General features: G+C 45.9%; 2 protein-coding genes across 19 annotated transcripts in view; one reads left to right on the top strand and one right to left on the bottom strand.

Annotated features, from left to right (window-relative positions):
• The window catches only part of DNAH12 (dynein axonemal heavy chain 12), a 174,362-nt gene extending 167,012 nt beyond the window's left edge, over nt 1-7,350 (bottom strand). For 13 of the 18 annotated variants that reach the window (XR_006292015.1, XR_006292016.1, XR_006292017.1 and 10 more), the window contains exon 1: nt 6,964-7,350. Coding sequence is in view for 10 of the 18 variants with exons in the window: in XM_043550460.1 (XP_043406395.1) it covers nt 6,964-7,101 (138 nt within the window). In the remaining 8 variants the exon portion in view is untranslated. Of the gene's footprint in view, nt 1-2,717; nt 2,995-4,347; nt 6,184-6,230; nt 6,526-6,963 lie in introns of those variants that run through there. The other 5 variants (XM_043550475.1, XM_043550462.1, XM_043550461.1 and 2 more) reach the window with 5 other exon arrangements.
• Nucleotides 7,351-7,523: 173 nt separating this feature from the next.
• On the top strand, nt 7,524-15,657 carry PDE12 (phosphodiesterase 12). Its single transcript, XM_037904885.2, has 3 exons — nt 7,524-8,852; nt 10,948-11,026; nt 12,438-15,657. The coding sequence occupies exons 1-3, from the start codon at nt 7,524-7,526 to the stop codon at nt 12,878-12,880; spliced, it is 1,851 nt and encodes a 616-aa protein (XP_037760813.1). The 3' UTR covers nt 12,881-15,657.
• Nucleotides 15,658-25,304: the final 9,647 nt, after the last annotated feature.

The following is a 25,304-nucleotide window of genomic DNA, read 5'->3' as shown; positions in this document are numbered from 1 at the left end:
AAGGCCCTGACTAGCAAGTGAAAGGAATAATAGTAAGTGATAAGGTCAGAAGAAATAAAATAAGGATGTCTGGTTCAAAAAATAATTAATGAGATAACGGGAAGTTTCTAAAAAGAAGGCCTCTGACCAATAGGGATGACTGCAGATGGTTTTCAATAAGACAAAAAGAGTCTCTATTAAAAGGAGCCAACACAGAGATGGCACAGCCTTCCCAAAAGTGGAGGGGCCAAGGCCCCCACCTCTCCCCTTCTGCCGGAGGCCCCGCCCCTTCTGCCTCAGGCCCTGCCCGCAGCTAAGCCATAAGCTGGAGTGGGCCGTAAGCCATGGACCCTTCACCTGCCCAGGATGGGGGGCCGAGAGCAGCTCCCAGCCCATGTCCCCGCCCCATAGGCCCACCGCCCAGGGCAGGTGAAGGGTTTGTGGCTCCCCACAGCTACTCGTGTAGCTCTCTCCGACCCAGCTCCAGCCGGGTGACGGGATCTCAGAGCTACAGCCCAACCATGGTACGAGCTGCATGGCCAGGCAGCTGTGAGGAGCTGCGGACCCTCCATCTGCCCTGGGTGGGGGGTCAGGACACAGGTCAGGGGCTGCTCTCACGCGACGGGGGGAGGGGTGAAGGGATCATCCCAGAGAATAGCCACGTGGTGGGGTGGGGAGAGGTGTGCACTGTACATCCACCCAAAAACCGCAGCCCCTCCTTTTAAACGGCAAACCCAACTGGCCTTGCTTGCTATGGGAAAGGATGGCGCTGCAGTTTGAAACCATTCCCACATGTTATGAAGGCATAAGAAGCCAAACCCGCGTACCAAAAGGCTTACCATGGCTGCCTGGAAACTGAATTCTGTTGCCCAGCCGTTTGTGATGTGTCACCATACCGGCAGGCGCTCAATATAAAAGGCAAAATGTGACGTTGTACCTAAAGCACATGTGCTGTCTGCTGTGAATTGCTTGATTCACTGTGAAAGAGTCTCCCTTTTGTTCTCAGAAATGTATCATCTTAAATTGTACTCTCCCTTTTTATCTCCCCCCAGGTGCAAACGTTTCTATGCTTCCCCTATCATCTCAATCCCTGAGGTTATTGCAGATCAGAAGGCGAAAAAAATGCACTCGCGATGACATGTTTTCTGAGCTCATGCAGTCCTTCCGTACCGATAGGGCACAGCTTAATGCATGGAGGCATTCAGTGGCAGAGGCCAGGAAAGCATTAAGTGAGCGCGAAGAGCAGAGGCAGGAGGCAATGCTGAGGCTAATGGGGGAGCAAACGGACCTGACGAAGCATCTGTTGGAGCTGCAGGAAAGCGAACAAGAGCACAGACCCCTGCTGCATCCATTGTATAACTGCCTGCCCTCCTCCCCAAGTTCCATAGCCTCCTCACCCAGATGCCCAAGAACGCGGGGAGGGAGGCTCCGGGCACCCAGCCACTCCACTCCAGAGGATGGCCTAAGCAACAGAAGGCTGTCATTCAAACAGTTTTGATTGGTAGCAATGTGACCTTGTCCTTTCCTCCTCCCGCACCCCACCCCACCTAGGCTACCTTGTCAGTTATCTCACTTTTTTTTTAATTAATAAAGAAATAATGCATGGTTTCAAAACAATAGTTACATTATTTCCTTTGCCAGCTGTGATCGAAGTGTGGAGGGCGGTTGGCTTACAGGGAATTAAAATCAACAAAGGGGGCGGGTTTGCAGCAAGGAGAAGCACATACAACTGTCACACCATAGCCTGGCCAGTCATGAAACTGGTTTTCAAAGCCTCTCTGATGCGCAGTGTGCCTAACTGTGCTCTTCTAATCGCCCTGGTGTCTGGCTGCTCAAAATCGGCCGCCAGGCGATTTGCCTCAACCTCCCACCCCGCCATAAACGTCTCCCCCTTAGTCTCACAGATATTATGGAGCACACAGCAAGCAGCAATTACAATAGGAATGTTGGTTGCGCTGAGGTCTAACCTAGTCAGCAACAGCGCCAGTGAGCTTTTAAACGTCCAAAGGCACATTCTACCACCATTCTGCACTTCCTCAGCCTATAGTTTAACTGCTCCTTACTACTGTCCAGGTTGCCTGTGTACAGCTTCATGAGCCATGGGAGCAAGGGGTAGGCTGGGTCCCCAAGAATAACTATTGGCACTTCAACATCCCCAACAGTAATTTTCTGGTCTGGGAAGTAAGTCCCTTCTTGCAACTGCTCGAACAGCCCGAAGTTCCTAAAGATGCGAGCGTCATGCACCTTTCCCGGCCATCCCACGTTGAGGTCGGTGAAACGTCCCTTGTGATCCACCAGTGCTTGCAGCATCATTGAAAAGTACCCCTTGCAGTTTACGTACTGGTCGGCAAGGTGGTCCAGTGCCAAGATAGGGATATGCGTTCGTCTATCGCCCCACCACAGTTAGGGAACCCCATTGCAGCAAAGCCATCCACTATGATCTGCACATTTCCCAGAGTCACTACCCTTGACAGCAGAACGTCAGTGACTGCACTGGCTACTTGGATCACAGCAGTCCCCACAGTAGACTTGCCCACTCCAAATTGATTCCCGACTGACCAGTAGCAGTCAGGCGTTGCAAGCTTCCACAGGGCTATTGCCACTTGCTACTCCGCTATCAGGGCAGATCTCATCTTGGTATTCCTGTGCTGCAGGGCGGGGGAAAGCAACTCACAAAGTTCCATGAAAGTGGCCTTACGCATACGAAAGTTTCGCAGCCACTAGGAATCATCCCATACCTGCAACACTATGCGGTCCCACCAGTCTGTGCTTGTTTGCCGGACCCAGAATCAGTGTTCCACTGTATCAACCAGCTCCACTGCCGCCACGATGTCCCAATTGCCACAGCCCGTGCTTTCAGGAACGCCTGTGTCCATGTCCTCAACACAAGCGTCCTTGGGCTGGTGTCTCTTAACCTGATTCTGCACATACTCCAGGATAATGCGCGAGGTGTTTACAATGCTCACAACAGCAGCAGTGAGCTGAGTAGGCTGCATGCTTGCCGTGGTATGGCATCTGCATGGGTAACCCAGGAAAAAAGGAGCAAAATGATTGTCTGCCGTTGCTTTCAAAGAGGGAGGGAGAGAGGGAGGGGCGATTGACGACATGTACCCAAAACCACCCACGACAATGTTTTTGCCCCATCAGGCATTGGGAGCTTAACCCAGAATTCCAATGGGCAGCGGAGACTGCGGGAACTGTGGGATAGCTACCCACAGTGCACCGCTCCGTAAGTCGATGCTAGCCACGGTATTGAGGACACACTCTGCCGCCTAAATGCACTTAGTGGGGACATACACAATGACTGTATAAAATAAATTTCTAAAAATCGACTTCTATAAAATTGACCTAATTTCCTAATGTAGACATACCCAAAGGATGTGAAAGTGGCTCTCTAGGGAGAGGAAATTAAGACACAGGAGGTCCTAGAGATAAACCCTGGTGAAAGCCAAACTGTGGGACATAGACTAGACTGAGGCTTATGTTGTAAAACACAAAAGCCAAGCCACAGGATGGTGATGGGTGTGTTTGGATAGTAACTCAAGGCCCAAGTATTCTAATGAAGATAGGAAAGAGACAAAAGCTATGGAGGGGAGAAGAAATAACTGATGACATGAATGCAGGATTACATTTTCATTGCAAGATCAAGCAGTAAAAGAAGCTAGACTATAATGGAGCAAGTTCTTCGGCTAACACAAATTCAGGCTTAAAAGCAGAATTGGAAATGCACAAAGCTACCTCAAAGCACATTTATATAAAACCAACATCGCCTATTCCCCCATTCATGTTTCCCCCATATCAAAGTCTGTAACACTCCTTGCCCCCTGCCACCGGGAAGGCAGCACGGCCCTCTCACTGCTGCCCCAGCACCAGGCCCTGGGGAGGGCGGCACAGCCTGTAACAGCCCCGCACCCGCTCCCTGCCGCGGGGAGGGCGGCACAGCCTGTAACAGCCCCTCACCCGCTCCCTGCCGCGGGGAGGGCGGCACAGCCTGTAACAGCCCCTCACCCGCTCCCTGCCGCGGGGAGGGCGGCACAGCCTGTAACAGCCCCTCACCCGCTCCCTGCCGCGGGGAGGGCGGCACAGCCTGTAACAGCCCCTCACCCGCTCCCTGCCGCGGGGAGGGCGGCACAGCCTGTAACAGCCTCTCACCCGCTCCCTGCCGCGGGGAGGGAGGCACAGCCTGTAACAGCCTCTCACCCGCTCCCTGCCGCGGGGAGGGCGGTACAGCCTGTAACAGCCTCTCACCCGCTCCCTGCCGCGGGGAGGGAGGCACCGCCTGTAACAGCCCCTCACCCGCTCCCTGCCGCGGGGAGGGCGGCACAGCAAAGGAAGGAGGGGGTGATCCCTGTCCCCCTCCCTCCTCACCTCGCTCCGCTGCCGGGCCCCAGAAGGGGCTGGGGGCTCGTTGTCCCGACAGGGGCAAACGGGACCAGAGCGGGCCTGGGCGGTGGCTGCGGCGCCAGCGCGTTGCTCCCCCGAAGGCCGCGCTACGCGTCAGGACCAACAACGCGGTTGCCATGGCGACAAGTGCAGGGCCGTTCCCTCAGCGGCGGCCCGAGAGGAGAGAGCGAGCGGCCCCGCCCCCTTCAGTCAGCAGCGGGTCGCGTCGTGTTTGTTATCTCAGCCGGGGGGGGCGGTGAGGGGAGAGGCAACGAGGAACGCCGGGGGTGACCGGAATCAGACATGCACAGAGGAGGGGTCCAAGTTGTTCTGCTAACACCAGCTGTGACTTTGTTTGCTAAACAAGTGTATATAGAGAATGTGCCAGTTCCGTGCAAATTATTGGGCTTCAGCAGCTTCTTCCACCCCCAAGTTTGCAGCTACTTCATTGGATCCCATGCCTGCAAAGCCCCTTTATACCTAAAGATTCTTAAAGAAGCCTCATCTAGAGAGAGAACAACCCGTGTACAGCCTTCTGTGCTCTTCTCATGTCACTATTGTTGGGTCTCTGGGGGATATACTTCCACCTCTGTGTCCTACACACAGAATACTGTTATTTTATGTAATTCAGTTGATTTCACAACATATTCAACTCTGTTCAGACAAATAAGTTTCAATGCACTCAGACTGGAGTATATAATAGAGAAGTGCACAAACCACTAATGATTAAACTGACATAGAGAATGTACCTTCTCCATACATGTGTAAATGTATTAATTAATCATTAAGAACCAAAATATTAGATATCTGGGTCCCAAGATATTAGGAGTCTGCAAATGATTTTCACACACTCCTGATCTCATTTATAGGACATGGGCTTTAACTGTATTTAAACAGTTTAATTTTAGGACCTGATCTTGCAAATATTTATGCATGCAAGCCCTATTCCTGCAATGATTGAATGACTGGATCCCTAAAGCTAACACAGGCGCTAGGGGTGAGGTTTCACTTAATGCTGCATCAGGATTTTATATGGGTATTGAGAGTTTTTTCAGCTTTGCATTACAGTATATTACTACTAACTCTAATAAAATACATAATCAGCTTTATTTTTATTCAGACAAGAAGGATGATCCAGTCACTCCGGTGTTAACCTGGGACTTAGAAAAGCTAAGTTCAGTTTCCTGCTGTGCTACAGTCCTATTGCATGACCATGGTCAAACCACTTAAACCTGGTTTACATTTAAAGGTTCTGCCAGAATACGTTGGTTAGAAGCATGAAAAAAAGCACAGCTTTAACCAAAATACCTATGCCAGCAAAAGCCCTAGAGTAGATTCAGTGGCAAAAAAAGTCCTTATTTTACTTAGGAAATTGGTATAAGTTATACAGGCAAACCCTATCTACTGTAGGCAAGGCATAAGTCTCTGTCCCAGACTCTCAACATTATTTAGTCACCTAACTCCCATTGACCAATGGGAATTAGGTACCTAAATATCTTTTGAGGATCTGTGCCTCAGTTTTCTATCAATACAATAGGGATAACAGTACTTTCCTATCTCACTGGATCATTGTGAGGATAAATTCATCAAAAAAGAAAGATTGTGGGGTTGCTGTATAACTACAACAGATACGACTCCTGTACTTAACTTTACTGGGGAAGTTAGCAGTAACAAAATCACAAACTAGACCTTTGATCTAGGGAAGTGATGAGACTTACCAAGGCCCCACTATGATAACAATAGTAATATCTAGTTCTTATAGTGCTTTTCATTATTAGATCTCAAAGCACTTTACCAAGGAGCTCAGGATCATTCCCTCTTATTTTACAAATAGGTAAACTAAGGCACAGATAACTGAAATGACTTACCCAAGGTCTTCTTGACCTTCCAATGCCTCTCTGTGAGCAGACTTTAATGATCACACAGAGGCAGCTACAGGACTGAAGTCTTTTAGTCGTAATTATGAATAGCTAAATTCAACATTACAACTGACTGACACTTTTCTAAAATGGCTCTTTTTACAGATATCACATCTTTAAGTGATTGAACTGTTCTATTTTTATCTTTCTTTCAATAAACATGAAACATTCTGAACCAGATAAGTAGAAAATAAATCCAAACCTCAGGCATCAATAACATGTACGGTGTGTTATGCTAAAGAATGCTTTACAGCTGCTACTCTGAAACTTATAAAAGTGGGGAGAGTGGGGTGGGGGGGAGAGAAAACCCTTTGTAGTGATAAACACCCATTTTTTCATGGTTTATGTGTATAAAAACTTCTTCTGTATTTTCCACAGTATGCATCCGATGAAGTGAGCTGTAGCTCATGAAAGCTTATGCTCAAATAAATTGGTTAGTCTCTAAGGTGCCACAAGTACGCCTTTTCTTTTTGTGAATACAGACTAACACGGCTGTTACTCTGAAATTTATAAAAGTCTGAATTTTTTCAGGAGACAAGTCTTCCTCTTTTCACACCTCACTAATTTGGGAGAGTGAAGCCCTTCTTGGGGGCTCATTTTAGGAAGTGTTTAAAGGCTCTCCCTCTGGGGGTGCAGAATTTTGCTGTTAATATCAGAGATACTTAGTGTTTCGTTTACCGACTTCATCCAAACTGTCCCAGCTGCTTAGCCCTGGAAAAAGGGACTGAAGAGAACTGATCATAGGCATGGCCCCCACTAAGGCCTGACATCTCAGGGGAGGGAGAAGGGGCAACTCCCTGGAGACCTGCAAAGGACACATATTATTTTCTCCAAGGAAACCACTTAGATAAAGCTCTTAGAGCTAAAAAGGGGCGCCCATGACCCCAGGCTACCTGCTCCCACCCGACCACCAGCCCCGTACGCGCTCGGCAGGATCAGCACTAGATGCTTCTCACTTCCCAGGAGCTTTACTACCTCTTTCTACAGGAAGTAAATAGTCAGCACTTCTGGCCTATGCCCACGACTACCTCCAATGACAAATGCATTTCCATGGTGGGGCCTTCCCTTTCGTCATTTCCGGTATATGACTACCCCAGTACCCATCAGCACTTGCGACGCGCCGCTCAGCTCGTCTCCTTTTGCCCCAGCGCGGGTTTCCAGGCAATTGCAAGCGAATGTGCTGTCACCAATGTGAGGCTGTCTTGGCGCGCGCGGCCCGGAGCCGGAACGCAGCGGCGGCCGATGAATGGTGGATGCCGGGCGGGCTGGTTCATGTGGAGCCTTCTGTGGGGGGAGCTACGAGCCGCTACCGGCCCGAGGAGGCTCCGCTGCCGATCGGCCGCTTTCCTTAGCCGCGGCGGCGACGCGGTTCCCCCCGGCCCTGTCTGCGGAGACCCGCCTGGCCACATGGAGCGGGCTGTCGTGCGCTGCGTCCCGTCGGAGCCTAAGATGAGCCTGTGGTTCGTGCTGTGTGACGGGAGCGCCAAGCACATGCAGCGGGACCAGACGGAGCCGCTAGGCCGGGCGTTGGCCCGCATCGCCACCAACGCCGGCAAGGGCCACGCCAAGGCGGCCAAGAAGAGCAAGAAAGCGCGGGCGGAGGCGGGCCCGGCCGGGGAGCCGGTGCCGACGGCGCCGCTCGCCGTGCGCCTCTTCTCGCGGGACGGGGAGTCCGTGGCTGAGGACGTGTCCAATGCCGAGGCCTGGCAGGACGGCGCCGTGCTGCAGATCGGCGAAGTCAAGTACCGGGTGGAGCGGAACCCGCCGTCAGTCATCGAGCTCCAGCTGCCTCGCTCGCTGCTCGCCGGCTTCCCCGTCTGCCCCAAGATCCACACCGAATTCGGCGCGCCCCAGCACTGCCTCTTCCGCTGGTACCGGGAGCAGCCAGGCGGCGGCGGGGACGAGCCCTCCCCGGGGGGCGCCATCTGGGTAGAAGCCCCGGTCCGGGACCGCGTCTTCACGCCGACCAACGCGCATATCGGACTGCGCCTCAAGCTTCACTGCACCCCGGGCAACAGCCAGCAGCGCTACGGGCTCCCCCGGGAGGTGGAAAGCAGCGGCCCCGTGGAGGCCGGGCCCGGCGCCTGTACCTTCGACTCCCGGCACCTCTACACCAAGAAGGTGTCCGGGGAAGGCTTAATCCGCACCGTCTCCTACAACGTTCTGGCCGACATCTATGCTCAGACCGAGCACTCGCGGACCGTGCTCTACCCCTACTGCGCGCCCTACGCGCTGGAGCTCGACTACCGGCAGAACCTGCTCAAGAAGGAGCTGGCCGGCTACAGCGCCGATCTCATCTGCTTGCAGGAGGTGGACAAGTCCGTCTTCGCCGATAGCTTGGCCCCGGCGCTGGACGCTTTCGGCCTCGAGGGGCTCTTCAGGATCAAGGAGAAGCAGCATGAAGGCTTGGCCACTTTCTACCGCAGGGATAAGTTCAGCCTGCTTAGCGAGCACGATATCGCCTTCAATGAGGCCCTGGTCTCCGACCCACTACACAAGGAGCTGCGGGACAAGCTAGCCCCCTACCGCTTAGCCCAGGAGAAGGTGCTGCAGAGATCTTCTGTGCTGCAGGTACCAGCCGCTTGTACAGCAGCTCTGCCCCACAAATTGGTGTGTCCAATCCCCAGGAAATCAGGCTGCAGAGCCAGTGGGAGGCACCGTCACTGTTTAGGAGAAGGGTCACTATAGAACTACTGGTAGAAGGAAAAAGAAGGGACAGAGCAGCAGTAGAGTAAAAGGTTCTCAGGCAGGCAGAACTGTGATTGTGAGTAGGGTAGGAACTATAAGCTATGTCTACACTACAGCTGGGATCCATGTTCTGCGATGGATCCACTGGTGGTTGATTTAGCGGGAGTAGTGAAGACCCGCCAGATCGATAGCAGATCGTTCTCCAGTCGACCCCTGTACTCTACGCCCAACGAGAAGAGTAAGGTACGTCAATGGGAGAGTTTCCCCCATTGCCCCCCCCCATCGTGTAGACCCCGCGGTAACTCAGCCTAAGGTACGTCGACTTCAGCTACGTTATTCACGTAGCTGGAGTTGCCTAGCATAGGTCGACTTACCGTAGTAGTGTAGACATAGCCATAGAGTCTGTCTATGCTGGAGCAAGCCCTTGTCTACACTACAGGGGAAATTCGATCTAAGCTAGGCAATTTGTGTTACGTGAATAGCGTAACTCAAATCAATGTAGCTTAGATCTACTTACCACGGTGACCACACTACATGATGTCGACAGGAGATGCTCTCCCATTGACTCTCCCTACTCTTCTCGAGTAAATCAACTGCCGATGCATCAGTCGCTGCACGTGGATCCCCCGGTAAGTGTAGACAAGCCCTAGGTTATGGAGGGTTTTGAGAATCAGGCAGAATGTCACACTGCTTAATGTGTAAAACAAGAAAATGTGTTTTGATAGGTGGTAGTGTCAGAGTCTTTGCCATTCACCCATCTGGGTACACGGGGCCAGTGTCAGCTCTCTTCCCCTGATTTCTGCCGTTTAGAATGTGGGCTTGATTAAAAATGATCCTGCCAGTTTTAAATGATGTATTCATTTTCTTTGGTTTCTTTCTGTCTTCAAACCATTTTAAAGTGGATTCTTAAGTGTGATATAACAAAACATTGGAGTGTGTCAGATCTTCTAAAGTATCAGATCTGATTTTAGTTTAGAAAATATTTTTATTCTAAATTTTAATAAACTTTGGGGGCATTGGTTATCTGATTTTGAAACACTGTAGACATACAAGTGGGGTGTGCATGTGAGATAGTGACTGCACTGTTTGTGACATTAAGAAAATTAAGGCCCCAATCCTGCAAATATTTATGCACATGCTTAACTTTTCATGTTTGTAGACCCATTGACTACTCTCATAATTAAAGTTAAGCATCCACATAAGTGTTTGCAGGATCACAGCCCAAGTCAGAAATCCCAGTAACTGACATGGAGTCTTGTGGCAGTGACAAATATAATCTCATTTACAAGGCTTGAAAAATCTACTTACCCCAAGGGCCAGTGTGAGTACAAACTTTTCCTAGTGCCTGATAACTTTTTTTTTTTAAAACAAAAGTTTTAGATTGCTAACTTCCCAACTAGTGCAGTGGTGGCTTCCTCAGTGCAGAGAAACAACTCAAGTGTTGTTGCTGCAGAGGGGGTGGAAGAATGGAGAAGGAAAAAACTTGGGAAAAGCTCCACCAAGATCTTTTACAAGAAAGAGAGTGAAATGCAGAAGAAAAAGTATAGCAAAAGCAGGAGACTTGACAGACAGGGCTGGTTAAAATAGTATTTGGCAAATACATTAATTTCTCTGGAATTTGTCAAATGACTCATTTTACAAACACTTGTTTTACTAGTTCTAGAACTGACAAAGTACTATAACTGTCATGGGTCATGGCTTTTTGTGGGGGAGAAATTTTATAATGGTATGTGTAGTTAGTGTACATGGGCTATTTCCTGTCAGGTACACTGTTTTTCAAAACTTGTTTATTGCTTATAATATTTGACTTTAACATTCAAAATAATGTGTAGAAAGAGATGTATAAAAATGTGAATTGTATTGTCACCAAGGTACAAGTTGATTAATCACTAATAATTCATAATTCTACATAGGCTCTCTGAGGCCTGTAAAGCATTTTCTGATTTAACATTTTGTAAAAGAGTGCTGTTTCATGCAGGTTTCAGTTCTTCAGTCTACGAATGATCCTTCAAGGAAGATTTGTATAGCTAATACTCATCTATACTGGCATCCAAAAGGTAACTTTATGATGTTATATATGTCTATATTATTAGCTAGATTTAGTAGCATTTTTCCTACACAACTAGAATTTGCATTTTACACTTTTCTGAATGGAAGGATTTCTCCCTCCTTCTTACAATTCCTCACTTTTCCTTATGGAGATGAGGATTTCCTTAGTTCATTCCTCCTCATAATGGGATCTTTAACTGCTGCACCAACTGGATTGGAGGATTATGTTATATCGTGATAGAGTGTAGTCTTGCTTGTTTAGGAATGTTCAGAATATAGCGAAAGCAAAGATTATTGTATTCTACATTCCACCCCCAATCTGTAATTTGCTAATATAGATGGGTTTACAGAGTGTGACTCCCTCTATACTCAATGTAACTGATGGAGCCATGTTGTGGTATTGACAGCAGAGGAAGCAAATTGGGCCTCTCAAACCACGTCTCCCTTCTAGGCGCAAGAAATAGGAGGGGAGATTACTTCCTGTTTCTTGGTGTTCCTAAAGCAGAGGTGGGCAAACTACAGCCCGCGGGCCACATCCGGCCCCCGGGACTGTCATGCCCGGCCCCTGAACTCCTGGCCCCTCCCCTGCTGTCCCCCCATCCCCACAGCCTCAGCTCGCTGCGCCGGCAGCGCTCTGGGAGGTAGGGCTGCGAGCTCCTGCTGGGCAGTGTGGCTGGCTGCGGCCAGGCGACGCAACCGCCAGTCATGCTGCTCTGAGTGGCATGGTAAGGGGGCAGGGAGGTCCCGGGGGGCAGTCAGGGGACAGGGAGCAGGGGGGGTTGGATGGGGCGGAGGTTCTGGGGGGGGGACAGTCAGGGGACAGGGAGTTGTTGGATAAGGCCTGGGGTTCCGGGGAGGCAGTTAGGGATGGGGGTTCCTGGGAGGGGGTGGTCAGCGGACAAGAAGCAGGGGGGTTGGATGGCGAGGGTTCTGAGGGGGGCAGGAAGTGGGGGGGGTGGATGGAGGAGGGGCAGGCTGTTTGCGGAAGCACAGCCTTCCCTACTTGGCCCTCCATACAATTTCGCAACCCTGATGTGATCCTCGGGCCAAAAAGTTTGCCCACCCCTGTCCTAAAGGATGTAGGGGCAGAAAAAAGCCACTGAGATGGTGGGGTGAAGCCAGTGCCCTATTAGGCCAGGGATTAACTGAAGAACTGAGCAAGGGTGAAAAAGGCCCCTGCTTAATCCTTAGCAAAGAAGGTATTTGGTTTCTCTAGATTCACTCTTACTTGGGAGGAAAAATTGCAGGGGTATGTTTTTAAAGGTGCACAGTCCCTACAATCATGCACTGAAGTTGAAGCCTTGCTAACAGTTTTAAAATGTATATTGCTGCAAAGTATCAGTCAGCAGTGGTTTATAAAACTCATTTGAAACTACTGAATAAATAGAATACTTAATTAACATGCTTTTATGTTCATAGGTGGAAACATCCGTCTCATCCAAATTGCTGTAGCTTTGTCTCATATTAGGCATGTTACATGTGATCTGTATCCTGGCATACCTGTCATATTCTGCGGTGATTTTAATAGTACACCTTCAACTGGAATGTATAGGTTTATCAACAGTGGCAGTATTGCTGAGGATCATGAAGACTGGGTCTCTAATGGAGAAGAAGAAAGATGCAATATGTCTCTAACTCATCCTTTCAAACTGCAAAGTGCTTGTGGAGAACCGGCTTATACAAATTATGTTGGTGGGTTTCATGGATGCCTGGACTACATATTCATTGACATAAATGCTTTAGAGGTTGAACAAGTAATTCCATTGCCAAGTCATGAAGAAGTTACCACCCATCAGGCCTTGCCAAGTGTGTCTCATCCTTCAGATCATATAGCATTAATATGTGATTTAAAGTGGAAATAAGACTAACATTTGCATGGCATTTGTTCCGGGCCTTTAAACAAGGAATTTGTTTACTTTAGGGGAACTTACCTTGTATCACGGCTTGTATGTACCTTTATAAAGAAGGAAGCTAAACTGATTATTGGAAAAAAGTTCACATGCCTGGGTCATTTTGATTATAAATTTCTTACTGAGCGTTTTGTCTGACTGTTCATAACATTTGCATGACATAGCTTCCCCTTTCCCTTTTTCTACACTAATAGGAAGTCCAAATATATTTAAGAAAGATGAGGATGTTTTAAAAAAAGAAAAGTTAGATTATCATACCTTTTTATAGGTGTTTTTAACTGATTAAGAGATTATTTTGTTACAGATGTATGAATCTAATCTGATTTCTATAAAAGTACACATGAACTGAACCCTGTTTGTATAATTCAGAATAGGATATAAAAGAGGGTAAGCAAATGAGTTGTGTTGAATCAAATCAATTAAAACTACTTTCAATGCAGGACAAATGTCACCACCATCTTTTTAAATACTCAAAAATATAAATGTATTCATTTAGCATTCCTGATGCTTCTCTAGGCTTTAGCAAGCTGCATGTTCAGTGTACTACTCCTTTTTTTGACAAGATACTTTCTAACCAGATACCAACATCTGAACAGACTTGTACAATCAACATAAAACCATATTAAATTTTAGGATTAAAATGGTTTAAGAACCATTTTCCTTGCCCACTTAATGTATTTGTAGCCACTGAAAGGCTCTTCTTGACCTTTAAAAGAAATGGAAAAAAACCAGATTTAAAGACCAGTTGTCGATTATTGTAAACCAGTATCAAGTTTACTAAAAATAAAAATATGTAAGACCTGTATTTACTTTTGAGTATTGATTCCTACTGTTATCTATATCCTATATCTAGCATTAGAAAACATATTAAAAGTTTTAGGTCAGTTTCCTAATACAGTTTGGGTGGGAAGGAGCTTTTTAAATTTATCTTGTCAATTTTTGATTTGCAGGGAAGCATTAGTTGCTTCTGGAGAACGATTCCGTCCTGGTCTGGGGGGAGGGGAAGAAAATAACACTTCACATAAGTAATATGTACCTAATTATTTGGGTGCAAATGCTTAAAGGTGACTTGCAAAGATTTTTAAAAGTTGGATTTGCTCGATTTTTTTCCATCATAAAGAAGGCCTGAAAGCTTTCTTAACTTAAAAAAAAAAAATTTTTTTTTTTTGCTTACACTTTTCATTTTAGCAATAACAAGTCTAGTCTTTCCTGGTTATGTTGGGGAATATTTGGGATGTCTAATGATGTACATTACCATACCTTACTGGAAATAATAGTTAATTATTTAAACATCCACTACCCAGGGCTTCCTTTTTCCAAAATGTTGGTCATGGAAACTGAAGAGGTTCTGCAAACAAAAGATTTATAGAGTTTTACTAATGCTTCTTGTTTTAGTTGATAACTTTCCCTCAACTCCTGATATTATTGTCCTCATTTGACTAGTTTTCTGGTTATTAGTGCCTTCCAGGGCAAAACAAGCTCTGAATGTCTAATGCCGAAAAATCAAGAAGAATTCTCTCTCCTATACACTATAAAAAGGCACATATCATGCAGATAGGAACACTAGAAATGCATTAGAACATTGTGGCTTCCTCATAATGCAAAAGTTAAACTGAATATTTAAAATGAAAAAAGTTGCTAAACTGAAAACTGTGGGGATGCACAGACTTAGGACATAAAAAAAACCTTACCTAACTCTGCTCCTGTTGCTTGACCCAACGACCAACCAAACAGTGCAAACTAATCTGACACTCAGACAAGGTCCATACATGTACCTCATAGTAATAAATACAGTGGTAGCATTTTCATAGTACTATACATGCTGATATGGGCAATTGTTCCATGGTGTTTTTAAAAATGTGATATGTAAGCCTCCTATGAACTGAACCCTTAATTATGTGACAGTTGGTACCAGTCAAACAAGTATGGGGGTCTAAGTATTGCCACTCTCCTTGGCACCTCATGGGCTATAGAGCCTCCTCACAGGGTAGGTGGCTGCTGCTAGGCAAGGATAGAGACTGAAACTGTTATAACCTTTATGGTGGGAGAGTAGAAAGAACAGGCCAGGAGAGGAACTCCTTTCTCTTCCCAAGAGAAATGGGAGGAAAGTCCTATGGCACAAGGTCCAAGCACATGCACTGTTTCCTCTCCCTGGACTCTCTATTGGAATGGAGCCTTCCCCCTTGTGACTGGTGCTGGCTATGGGAGTAGAGACAGACGCTGCTGCTGCTGGAACAGCCAACAGATAACTTTTACTTTCCAGCCCTCAGAGCCTTTTGAGCTCTTCCATTGAGGGGAAGAGAGATGATTCTTAGAAGGGAATGGGTGGAGCAGGCCTAAGCTGAGGGGCTGGAGTTCACTGCTGACAGACACCTATGGGTGGGAGGATGGTGGGGAAATGTGGATTAAGAGGGTTGCTGACCATGGAAAATTAACACTAACTGTACAACTGGTGTGAATTACCGTGGGATGTTACTATAACTTGTTACCTGCTGCTCTCAATTTGTTTTCATTTGGTGCATTTTGTGTTTAGACTGTAAGCTCTTGAATAGGGAGTGTTTGAAGCTTATGGGTGCTCAAAAATAAATGATGAAAAATCATTTTGAATCAAACTAATGTACATATGTAAAAACATGCCGTAGGTACATGTTTATACCACCCTGCTTACCAACTATGTATCCATTGCATCTTGCATGTAAGATATTTTGATTAAAGTTGTTTTCTGATAAGGCCTTTGAGTCTTAAATCATGTATTTCACCTGTGGCGGTGAAGAACTCTGGGGCAGAAGGCTTTTTATTCTTGTACGTAATTGTCTAGGGTAATTCTCTTTCTGATAGCCTATATTCCAGTGTGGCCTATACCTTTGTGGTTCAAAATCATATAGCCAATTCACCATCATTTACATGTACAAACTGTAGCATCACTGTACTCTATCTCCCTGCTGTTTGTACCTTTTGAAAGCAAGCTATCCAGTACAGATGCCTATGTGTGTGGGCTGGGGAGCTCTCAGACTTAATAGATTTGTGAACTCACCAGCTCTGGTAACTAGTGTCATGGAAAAAATATTTATGTATTTCTAACTCGTAGAGCCATTGCCACATGGTCTGTCAGCTCTGCTGTCTACCAGCAAGCAGCCTTCCATGGTCATGGACCAAAGTTAGATAAGTTCTGAAGTAAGGTAATTGCAATATGTGGATGCTCTAGCTTGCTTTGGGAAAAAGTAATGCTGAATGAAACACTTGATTGTGAATAGAGTTATTGAGAGTAAGATATTTTATGTTGGTTTCACAAAGTTCTGTACAGCCATTCAGTAACTTTATCAGGATTACGCTGTGGGACATGGGATAAGGCACTTAAAACTTTTTATGCCTCAGTTTTCATATCTACAAACTTTAGCTAATACATCCCAATTACGGTAAAACACTTGGAAGGCCTCCAAAGGGAATAAAGAAGTGCAATGTGTGCTCTGTTACAGAGTATACAGTGGCTGGATTTCAGAATGCCTGTAAGTATATTTAAACAGCTACAGTAGCAGGGGAGGAAGGAAATGTTGATTGACTCTCCCCCTGGCTTCGGAAGCAACTAAGGCAGCTGTTTTGCCTTTAAAAATTATGAGCAATGCTTAGGAATAGCATAACACCTTCATGGCAACGGTGCAAGCTTGCACTCGATACATCCACCACAGCCTGTAATGAAGTTCTTCCTCACTCTCTTGCTTTTCAAATATCTGTGGCTGTACCAATGGGCTTGTCTGTGATGATATAATTGGTCTCTTTGGAAAGGGTGATCCCCTGAGACTTGATACAAGCAGTATGGCGGCACAACCCAGCATGTCCAGTAAGGCTATGAGTAGTGAGAATGTTGAGGGGAGGATACATAGCCAGGGGGAAGGCCCAGATAGGATAAGCCCTTTCTTCCTGACTCTACTGTGTTACCCAACGGTGAGGAGGGATGAAGGTACAGAGGCTACCTCTCTAATCTGGTATATTAGTGACTACATGGCTGGGGGTTTGGGTATCACCACCCTCAATCCCTCACAGAGAGGGGACTCTAGTATCAGGGCAGTGATAACAGTTGGCTCCAGCTATGGTTTTGGTGCCGGGGTGGGGGGCGGGAGCAAGACAGAGGAAATCAATAACAATGTGGAAAGTAGATGGGGCTGTGATCACAGAGATCCTGGGTGCCAATGGTTCAGGTTCCAAGGCATTTGGGCCCAGGCTCAGTGAGGAAGGGCCAGGCCTAAGACTACTGTGGTCTGCCAAATTAGAGGGAAGCACCTGTGCAGACTTGGCAGTTAGTACCAGAGTCTCCTCAGGTTTATGGCCCTTGTATGAATGAACCTGAGATTAATCATGTGGCTAGTGACCCTTCAGTGTCAGCTTATCAGTTACTGGGGACAGGAACCTGCCTAGCAGATGTCTGGGCTAATGATGAATAGGTCCACAAAGCGGACAGAACCTGGGAGGGTGGCATAGAATCACAGCTCTGTGGGGAATTAATAGGTCTAACTGAGGCCAGGGTGTAGCCTCCCTCCCAGTGGCTGAAGCAGCCTGCATTGGTCTCTCTAGAAGGAACCACTTCAGCAAGGTGGCTTTCACTCTGTATTCTTGGAGAATGAGTGACAGACAGAACATTGCTCCAAGACGTTCTTCTCTACAACAGAGCAAGCACCCGGGATGCCTATCCTTAAGGGACCTCAAACCTTTACCAAAAAAAGGAGAGGTATAGTCATGCAGAAGGCCTGCTGGTGTTGTGTGTCACACCCATCCTGCCGTAACGTAGCCCCACAGGCAAAGATTACCCCTATGGGTAAGGGATTACAGAGTAGGATTTTAGGCTTCACACACACCCCCCGTTATACCATTCCCCTCATTTACTTTTACAGAAATACACACATGTTCTGACAAAAAAATTGTATTGCTAATAATTTAACTTAAAACTAGGACAAACAACAAAGTATTTACAATGGAATTGTACACAGCATAGAGCTGTTCACAATTTAATACCTAGCACTTTTTCTGTCTGCAAATCATTCATGAACCACTGCCAGATACTGATCAAATAGTTTATGTGAACAAGTTTTGCTGATGGGTTGCTCATGAACTGTTCGCTTCAACTAGCCCCTATTTGTGATGGGGGAGTTGACTGAGGTTTCTGCCCTGTATTTAAATGGATTACTAGAATATTTTGAAAAAGGCAAATAATGAATTACAGATCCGGATGAATGGCCATAGCTATATGCCATTACGTGAAGCACAATTATTCCCCCAAGATTCAGGCAAATAAAAACCCATTCATTTTTTGCAAACCTTCATATGACTCATAAAGGGAACAAAGTAAAACAGATGATCTGTTCAGAATTCAACCATATATTTTTTCAATATTTGGCCATCTTGGCTATAGAATATTCCTAATCTTCTGGTATATACAAATATATAATATTCTGCATGAAGTTATGTTAAAAGATTTCTAGGTCAATGCCAATTTGTTCATTATATTGCACTAAGCTCCACATCCAACGAAGAGTAAAAATCCACCTTCGGGAACTCATGATTTCTTATTATAGTAGTCAGAGCACCAGCCATCTTCATTAGTCTTTTGTGTCCAGTTCAGAGAGTTAGTTTCCAAAACACAATCTCAGTTTGAACGGACTTTGGAGTTGGAAATGACTTATTAGATTAGTGTATTGGTCCCTCTTTCAGTTTAAAATCAGCTGACTTGCATGGAAAGCATGCGTGAGCAATGACTGCATGGCTAGATCAGAGAGGGTGCAGCAGATAAACTACTATAAAAAGCTACAGTGCCTTTTAATCATAGGATTAGAAGGGACCCCTATAGGTCATCTGGTCCACACCCCTGCACTGAGGTATTATTTTTACTTCAGTGAAGACCAAGCATTCTCTAGACCATCTGTGCTAACTGTTTCTCTAACCTTTTTCTTAAAAGCCTCCAGTGATGGGGATTCTACTGCCTCCCAAGGTAATCTGTTCAAGTGCTTAACTATCCTTTCACTTAGGTTAGACATTAGGAAAAAACTTCCTAACTTTCCCTTATTGAAATTTAAGCCCATTAATTTTTTCTCATCCACTGAGGACAGGAATAGTATCATCACTCTCTTCTTTATAAAAAGAAAAAGGAGTACTTGGGGCACCTTAGAGATTAACACATTTGTTTGTCTCTAAGGTGCCACAAGTATTCCTGTTCTTTTTGTGGATACAGACTAACACAGCTGCTATTCTGAAACCTCTCTTCTTTATAACAACCTTTTACGTAGTTGAAGACTTATGGCCCCATTCACTCTTCTCCAGCCTAAACAATCCCTTCCCCCTGCCCCTCAAAAAAAAAAAAAAAAAAAAAAATCTTTCCTCAGACATTTTTAGACCTTCAATCATTTTTTATTGCTCTCCTCTCGCTTTTCTCCAATTTGCGCACATCATTCCTAAAGTATGTGCCCAGAACTGGACACAATATTCCAGTTAGTAAAATAGTTCTTCGGGTTTGGCTAAGAATAAAAGGGGATAAGGACATGTTTTAACTATTTATATGGCCCTCAGCATTGTGTCTCAGTGCCTTTGCTATAGAAAGGCATTTATACAGATTTGCAGTGTTCTAGAAAACGTGCTAACGGTGAGGCAGTACATGGAGCATTCCAACAGTGGCTCAGAAGGAGACCTCTTGAGGATGACTGAGGCCCCACGAGGGAGGGAGATGTGTTAACTATAACTTAAATATGAAGAAGGCCCTTAAGGAATGTATACACTGTTGGGAAAGAAAAGATTGAAGGTGGATGTACCAGAGCATAGACATGCCATAGGTGAATCCTGAAAGAAGCAAATGGCAGTGTTACTGGTTTCATGAACTGTAAATAGTTTAGGATCTTTGGCACCTCTACTGGATCCAAATTATTTGGGGCCGCCCCTGTGGGGGGAACAAATTAAATAAAAATCTTTTCCACACTGAGTAAGTCTTCCTGTTTTGTATGAGAATCCTCTGAACCTGTAGGGAACAGTCTGTCAGATCAGCCAACATCCAAGCAGTCAGATGTCCAGATGCAGGATCTGACTTTGGTTCCGAGACAGTACATCTGGCAGCTGTAAGGGAGGTCAGATGTCCACAGCAGGTCTGGTAGCTAAAACGGTCTCGGCCAGTAAGGAGCTATTGTGTTGACCATAGCTTTATCCTTCCTGGCCTTGGAAACTATCCTGGTGATCAAGGGAAGCCGTGGACAGGCAGAGGAATCCTCAAGACCATTAAAGAAATGGTGTCCCGCAACAAGCACAAGCTCATGCCTCCACTGCAAGTTTGGGTACTTGGCGTTGTCTACTGTGGCGAACAAGTAGATATCAAGTGTCTCAGCCATTCTTTTAATCAAATCCTGGAAGACTTAAAAACTCATCCATGGAAGCCATGGATGGGGGAATCAACCACTTCATCTGGTAAGGATGATGAGATGGCAGGAAGCGGTTGTTCTGATGAGCGATAGCATCCATTGTATTCCTCCTCACCCTCCACAAGTTGAGGTTAGGGCAGGTGAAGAACCTGGAAGTTTTTCCTCCAGAGAAGGAAATTAGCATCATTTACAATTTTTAGAGCAAGTTTCCTAGAATATGGTCTTGCCCTCCAGTGAGGCCAGTCTGGCCTTGGTCAGTAGAGATAGTGAGGAGAATACATAGTGAATACCAGGGTGGGGTCTATCCTGTGGGTTTCTGACGATTTTCTGGTACCCAACAGGGATTTTTCCCTCAACTCTCAATCAGACTCCACTGTACAACCCCCCGAGGTGAAAGGACTTGCTTAGGAGAACGAAGAAAAGAGACTCCAGAGACTTGGGGCATTTGAAGCTTCAAGCACGTCTCGTGGGTGGCAGGTGGGGAAGTGTTCACCTATGGAAAACTGCAAATAATGAATAAGGAGCTGTGGACTTAAGGTTGTGCATGAGGCTGGTAACTCTAGCACATAAAAACAAAATTACTTCAGAAACACACACCAGGAGCCATAACAGTATGCAGCAGGCTCAAACAAGAGATCGACTTCATGTGAAGAATATGATGGACATTGGTCAAATCCATAAGGAAGCCCATGTCCTGAAAAATCCCTTGCTCAAGGCAAGATCAATAATGAAGACTGGATTCTGGAATGTGAGAACATACAAAGCTACTGAAACTGCTGAAGTAATTAATGGATAGAAAGACCCCAGACCTTGGTCACCCCCATCCTGAGAGATGTCCTGACCAGGCCAGAGAAAAGGATCCAGATAACACTACCACCTCTACTGGCTCCAGTTGAATCCCAGCCATCACCTGGGATGAAATGGGATTGGACTTTAACAGCAGCAGCTCTAGCTAATCTCAACTAACTTCTTCTCATTCCCTGTGAAAGACAGTTACCACGATCTTTTATACCTTCTAAGAGACTGTCAGACAAGGGCTCCCCCCCCTTAAAAAACAAAACAAAACAAAAACAAAAAAACATCTTTGTCCAGCTAAAGGGAAAGGGAACAAGGAATGCTGATAAAATTAAAGCCTTATAGTTGTCATAAACATACAACTAAAGGTAGCATAAAACCCCTCTTTTACCTGTAAGGGGTTAAGAAGCTCAAATAACCTGGTTGGGACCTGACCAAAAGGACCAATAAGGGAAGAAGATCCTTTCAAATCTGTGGAGGGAGGTTTTGTTTGTGCTCTCTCTCTTTGTTGTTCTCTCTTGGACAGAGAGGGACCACGGAAGGAAAAAAACGTCTCCTAAAACCCTACCTGAAATAAGCATCTAAGGTTACAAAACTGGTAACTAAAGCAAGACATGAGATTATCTTTTGTTTTAGCTTGTGAAATTTCCCTGTGCTAAGAGGGAGGTTTATTCCTGTTTTTTGTAACTTGAAAGTTGAGCCTAGAGGGGAATCCTGTGTGTTTTAAATCTTCTTACCCTGTAAAATTACCTTACATCCTGATTTTACAGAGGTGCTTCTTTTGCTTTTTTCTTTATTATAAAGTTCTTCTTTTAAGAACCTGATGGGTTTTTAGTGTTCTAACAACCCAAGGGTCTGCTCTGTGTTCACTTGGTTAACCTACTGGTTGGTATATTATTCTCAAGCCTCCCTAGGAAAGGGGGTGAAGAGGCTTGGGGGGATATTTTGGGGAAATAGGAACTCCAAGTGGTCCTTTTCCTGAATCTTTGTCTAAATCACTTGGTGGTGGCAGCATACTCATCCAAGGACAGGGAAGGATTTGTGCCTTGGGGAAGTTTTTAACCAAAGTTGGTAGAAATAAGCTTAGGGGGTCTTTCATGCAGATACCTACATCTGTACCCCAGAGTTCAGAGTGGGGAGGGAACCCTGACAATAGTTTTTCATTTCAAATGCTTTCACTGCTTTTCCTTTTTCCCCCCCTGTATCTTTAATCAAAGGTGAGAAAGATTTATAATGGTGTGCTTGCCGCAGTACTAAGCGGTCTGAGGTCTCTCTATACCAAACCCTGGACCTTGTTTACCACTGTTTAATGCTGAACAGCGACTGGGTTACATTAACACCTTTGGCTATTTATTCCACCTAAATACATACAGCAAAAAGGGGGGGCGGGGGGAGGGAGAAAGAGGTTAACCTAGAAAAACATTACGTAGAACAATAAAGAAGCCAAATCCACCAACATGAAACGCAGGAGCCTGAACAGACCACCAGAAGACTGAACTAAATGGCAAAAAACTGGTGGATGCCATATGCACCTGAGGGATGTGGGAAGATGAAGTGGGGCAGTTCTATTGGGTATGTTGTCTTGCAGTCCACATCACAGGCTACTCCTGGGGGGAATTCTGCACCAAAAATTAAAAATTCTGTGCATGTTTTAAAATTCTGCATTTTGTCATAACACCACAAAATAATCATGCCAGTTTCAATTATTTTAGTAATTTATTTCCAAATATCTGTCAGCACGTATGTCCGTAACAATACAGACAACAAAAGAGATTCAGGAAATGTTTTTTGACAAATAGATTCCTTACTAGACATATTCATACAGAGCTTTGAGTAATAATTCATTTAAACTACAATACAGAAACATACTTCCCACACCCCTCAGATACAGTGCAAAGGCTTGAGGGAGTCGGGGTAACTGAGGAGCTGAGGGAGAGGAAAGTAATTGCTGGCAGTGAACCTGGAGGGTTGTTGGGGAGAGGGAAGGAGACAGTATGTAACAGGGTTTTTTTTTTGTGAGGGGGAAGGGGAGAAGAGCGGGGATTGTTATAGAGAGTTGGGGAGCATCCCCCATGCAGACCCTTGCCTCTCCCATTCATTCAGGCACATACATTCAAGGCCCCATCCCCATCTTTCCCTGCACACCCTGTCCTCATGTATCCCTGAACCCCACTCCCATTCAGCCCCTGGCTCAATGCTGTCCCCACACTAGCTCCTATGCCCTCACCCCAGTCTGTCCTCCCCCACTAGCCCTTCTGAACCCCACTCTGGGTACCCCACTGACCATCCCCCCATATATAATTCTCCCTCACCAGACCCCCGCAGGCATGTCACTGTGAGAAAAACAGCCTATGCTCTCTCCCTCTTTGTGATTGATGGCTCCAGCTTGTGAGCCAACTGCCTGCTCTTCTGGCACCATAGCAGCCCCTGCTGGGCGAAAGGCATAACTGCAGCACCTTTCCAGCAGAATGTATTATTCTGCAGAGAAAAAATATCTGTGGGGGACATGAATTCTGCACATGCGCAGTGCTGCAGAATTCCCCAAGGAGTAATAGGCAGACAATGCCCTAGTGGTTTGACAGTGACCTCTTGCAGAGTCTTGATAAGAGGTAATCTGGTACCAGCACCACTGCAGGTCCCTTAGATGAAAACTGCACCCTAGCAATATAGTGAGTCCCAAGAATCAGGCAGTGTCAAGATGGCAGACAATGCTACACAGAGGGTTTCTGTGGGGGCCACTTGGTGCCAAGGCACCCAATACTGGAGACAACACAGTCCTCACACTGTATAAAAACAGTGTCAGCACCAGAATGGGACTCTACCTTCAGGTTTTTAGATGAAAGAGCCTTAGGGGAATCTTTCTGTCCCCTAGTCAGAGGGAATTGGTGTCTGCCCAGGTCCCCGGAGTGACACTGATTTTGGCTCCTTACAGAAGAAATCACTTTTGAGTGGGGCTTGTAAGAAGTGGCCTGAGTGCTCAAACAAAAAAAGACCCACAATGAACTAATCTTAACTACAAACCTGCACTAGTGTCTCTTGCTCAGAGCATGTTAGCTAGCACTACTAGGTTCCGTCTTCCAGGTATTAAGAAGGAACTGAGTGGCAGCTGAAGCCTCCTGGCCCTTTATGACTTTACCTATGGGGCACAAATAGACACTGCTATTTAAAAGAAACCAGTCTCACATGCATAGGTCACATGCACACAGAGTGGAATCTGTATGGACAATCACTCAAAAAAGAGGTAGATTTGACATACCCTTATAAACTATGATTTACTTCTTCACCCACTCCAGAGCAGCACATCAACACCACCCTATGCCTTTAACCTTTGCTCAAGAGAATACCCCTGCTCCCCTCTTCTCCAAGATCAAGTTGTCCTCACAGAGCACCAAGCAGATAGGACCACAATTCTAATCACTGAGAAGCAGCATGTGATGCCCCTGGACCATCCTCCCAGAAACAATTTTTTTAAATTCTTTGTTCAGTTCAACATAATTTAAAATACTTCAGAAGAGTAACTTCAGCAATTCTACTGGTAGCTAAGATAACAAATATCTAAGAATTTTCAGTTGATTCTGTCTTTGCTTATAGTCATAGTTCAGGGTAAACTGTACCTTTGACCCCTCATTCAGTCTCTCCATGAGCTCCTCTTTCAAGTGACAGGCCCAGTCCCTGCACTTCTCTCAGAATGTAATCTTGCAATCCACACCACTTTTACATTGGGTCTCCAGATTACAGCACCCCTTGTTACCAACTGGATCTCCTAGGCAGCTTCAACTGACTTTGGCCCCTGCTAAAGACATTCCCTCAGGAGTTGTAACCAGTGGGAAAAATACAGTGAATCAGAACGATTTCTTCAAAACAAATTATTTAAGTATCCATAAACACATAGCAATCAGGGAGACAAAGGTTAGAGACAGAAAGACCTACACAAGTTTCTTACCTAAGTCTAGCATTTCCCTCAAGACTTTGGTAGGCCAGAATTATCCCTCATACTCCAACCTCTAGGAGAAGAGGATTAGTGTGTCCCCAGCAGTTACTGGCTCCTCTTCTGACTCCTGGTCAGCTTCAGGGCTGGGGTCCCTTCCAAACTTTGTTTTTCCCCATTGGATACCCTCTCATTTGGTGTTACCGGCTAATCTGCTGATCAGAGCATGGTAGTAATAAACCTTCAAAGGAACTGAAATCAG

Source organism: Chelonia mydas, chromosome 7 (assembly GCF_015237465.2).
Source record: "Chelonia mydas isolate rCheMyd1 chromosome 7, rCheMyd1.pri.v2, whole genome shotgun sequence".
NCBI classification, from domain to species: Eukaryota; Metazoa; Chordata; order Testudines; family Cheloniidae; genus Chelonia; species Chelonia mydas.
This window is presented reverse-complemented; position numbering and strand designations above follow the sequence as displayed.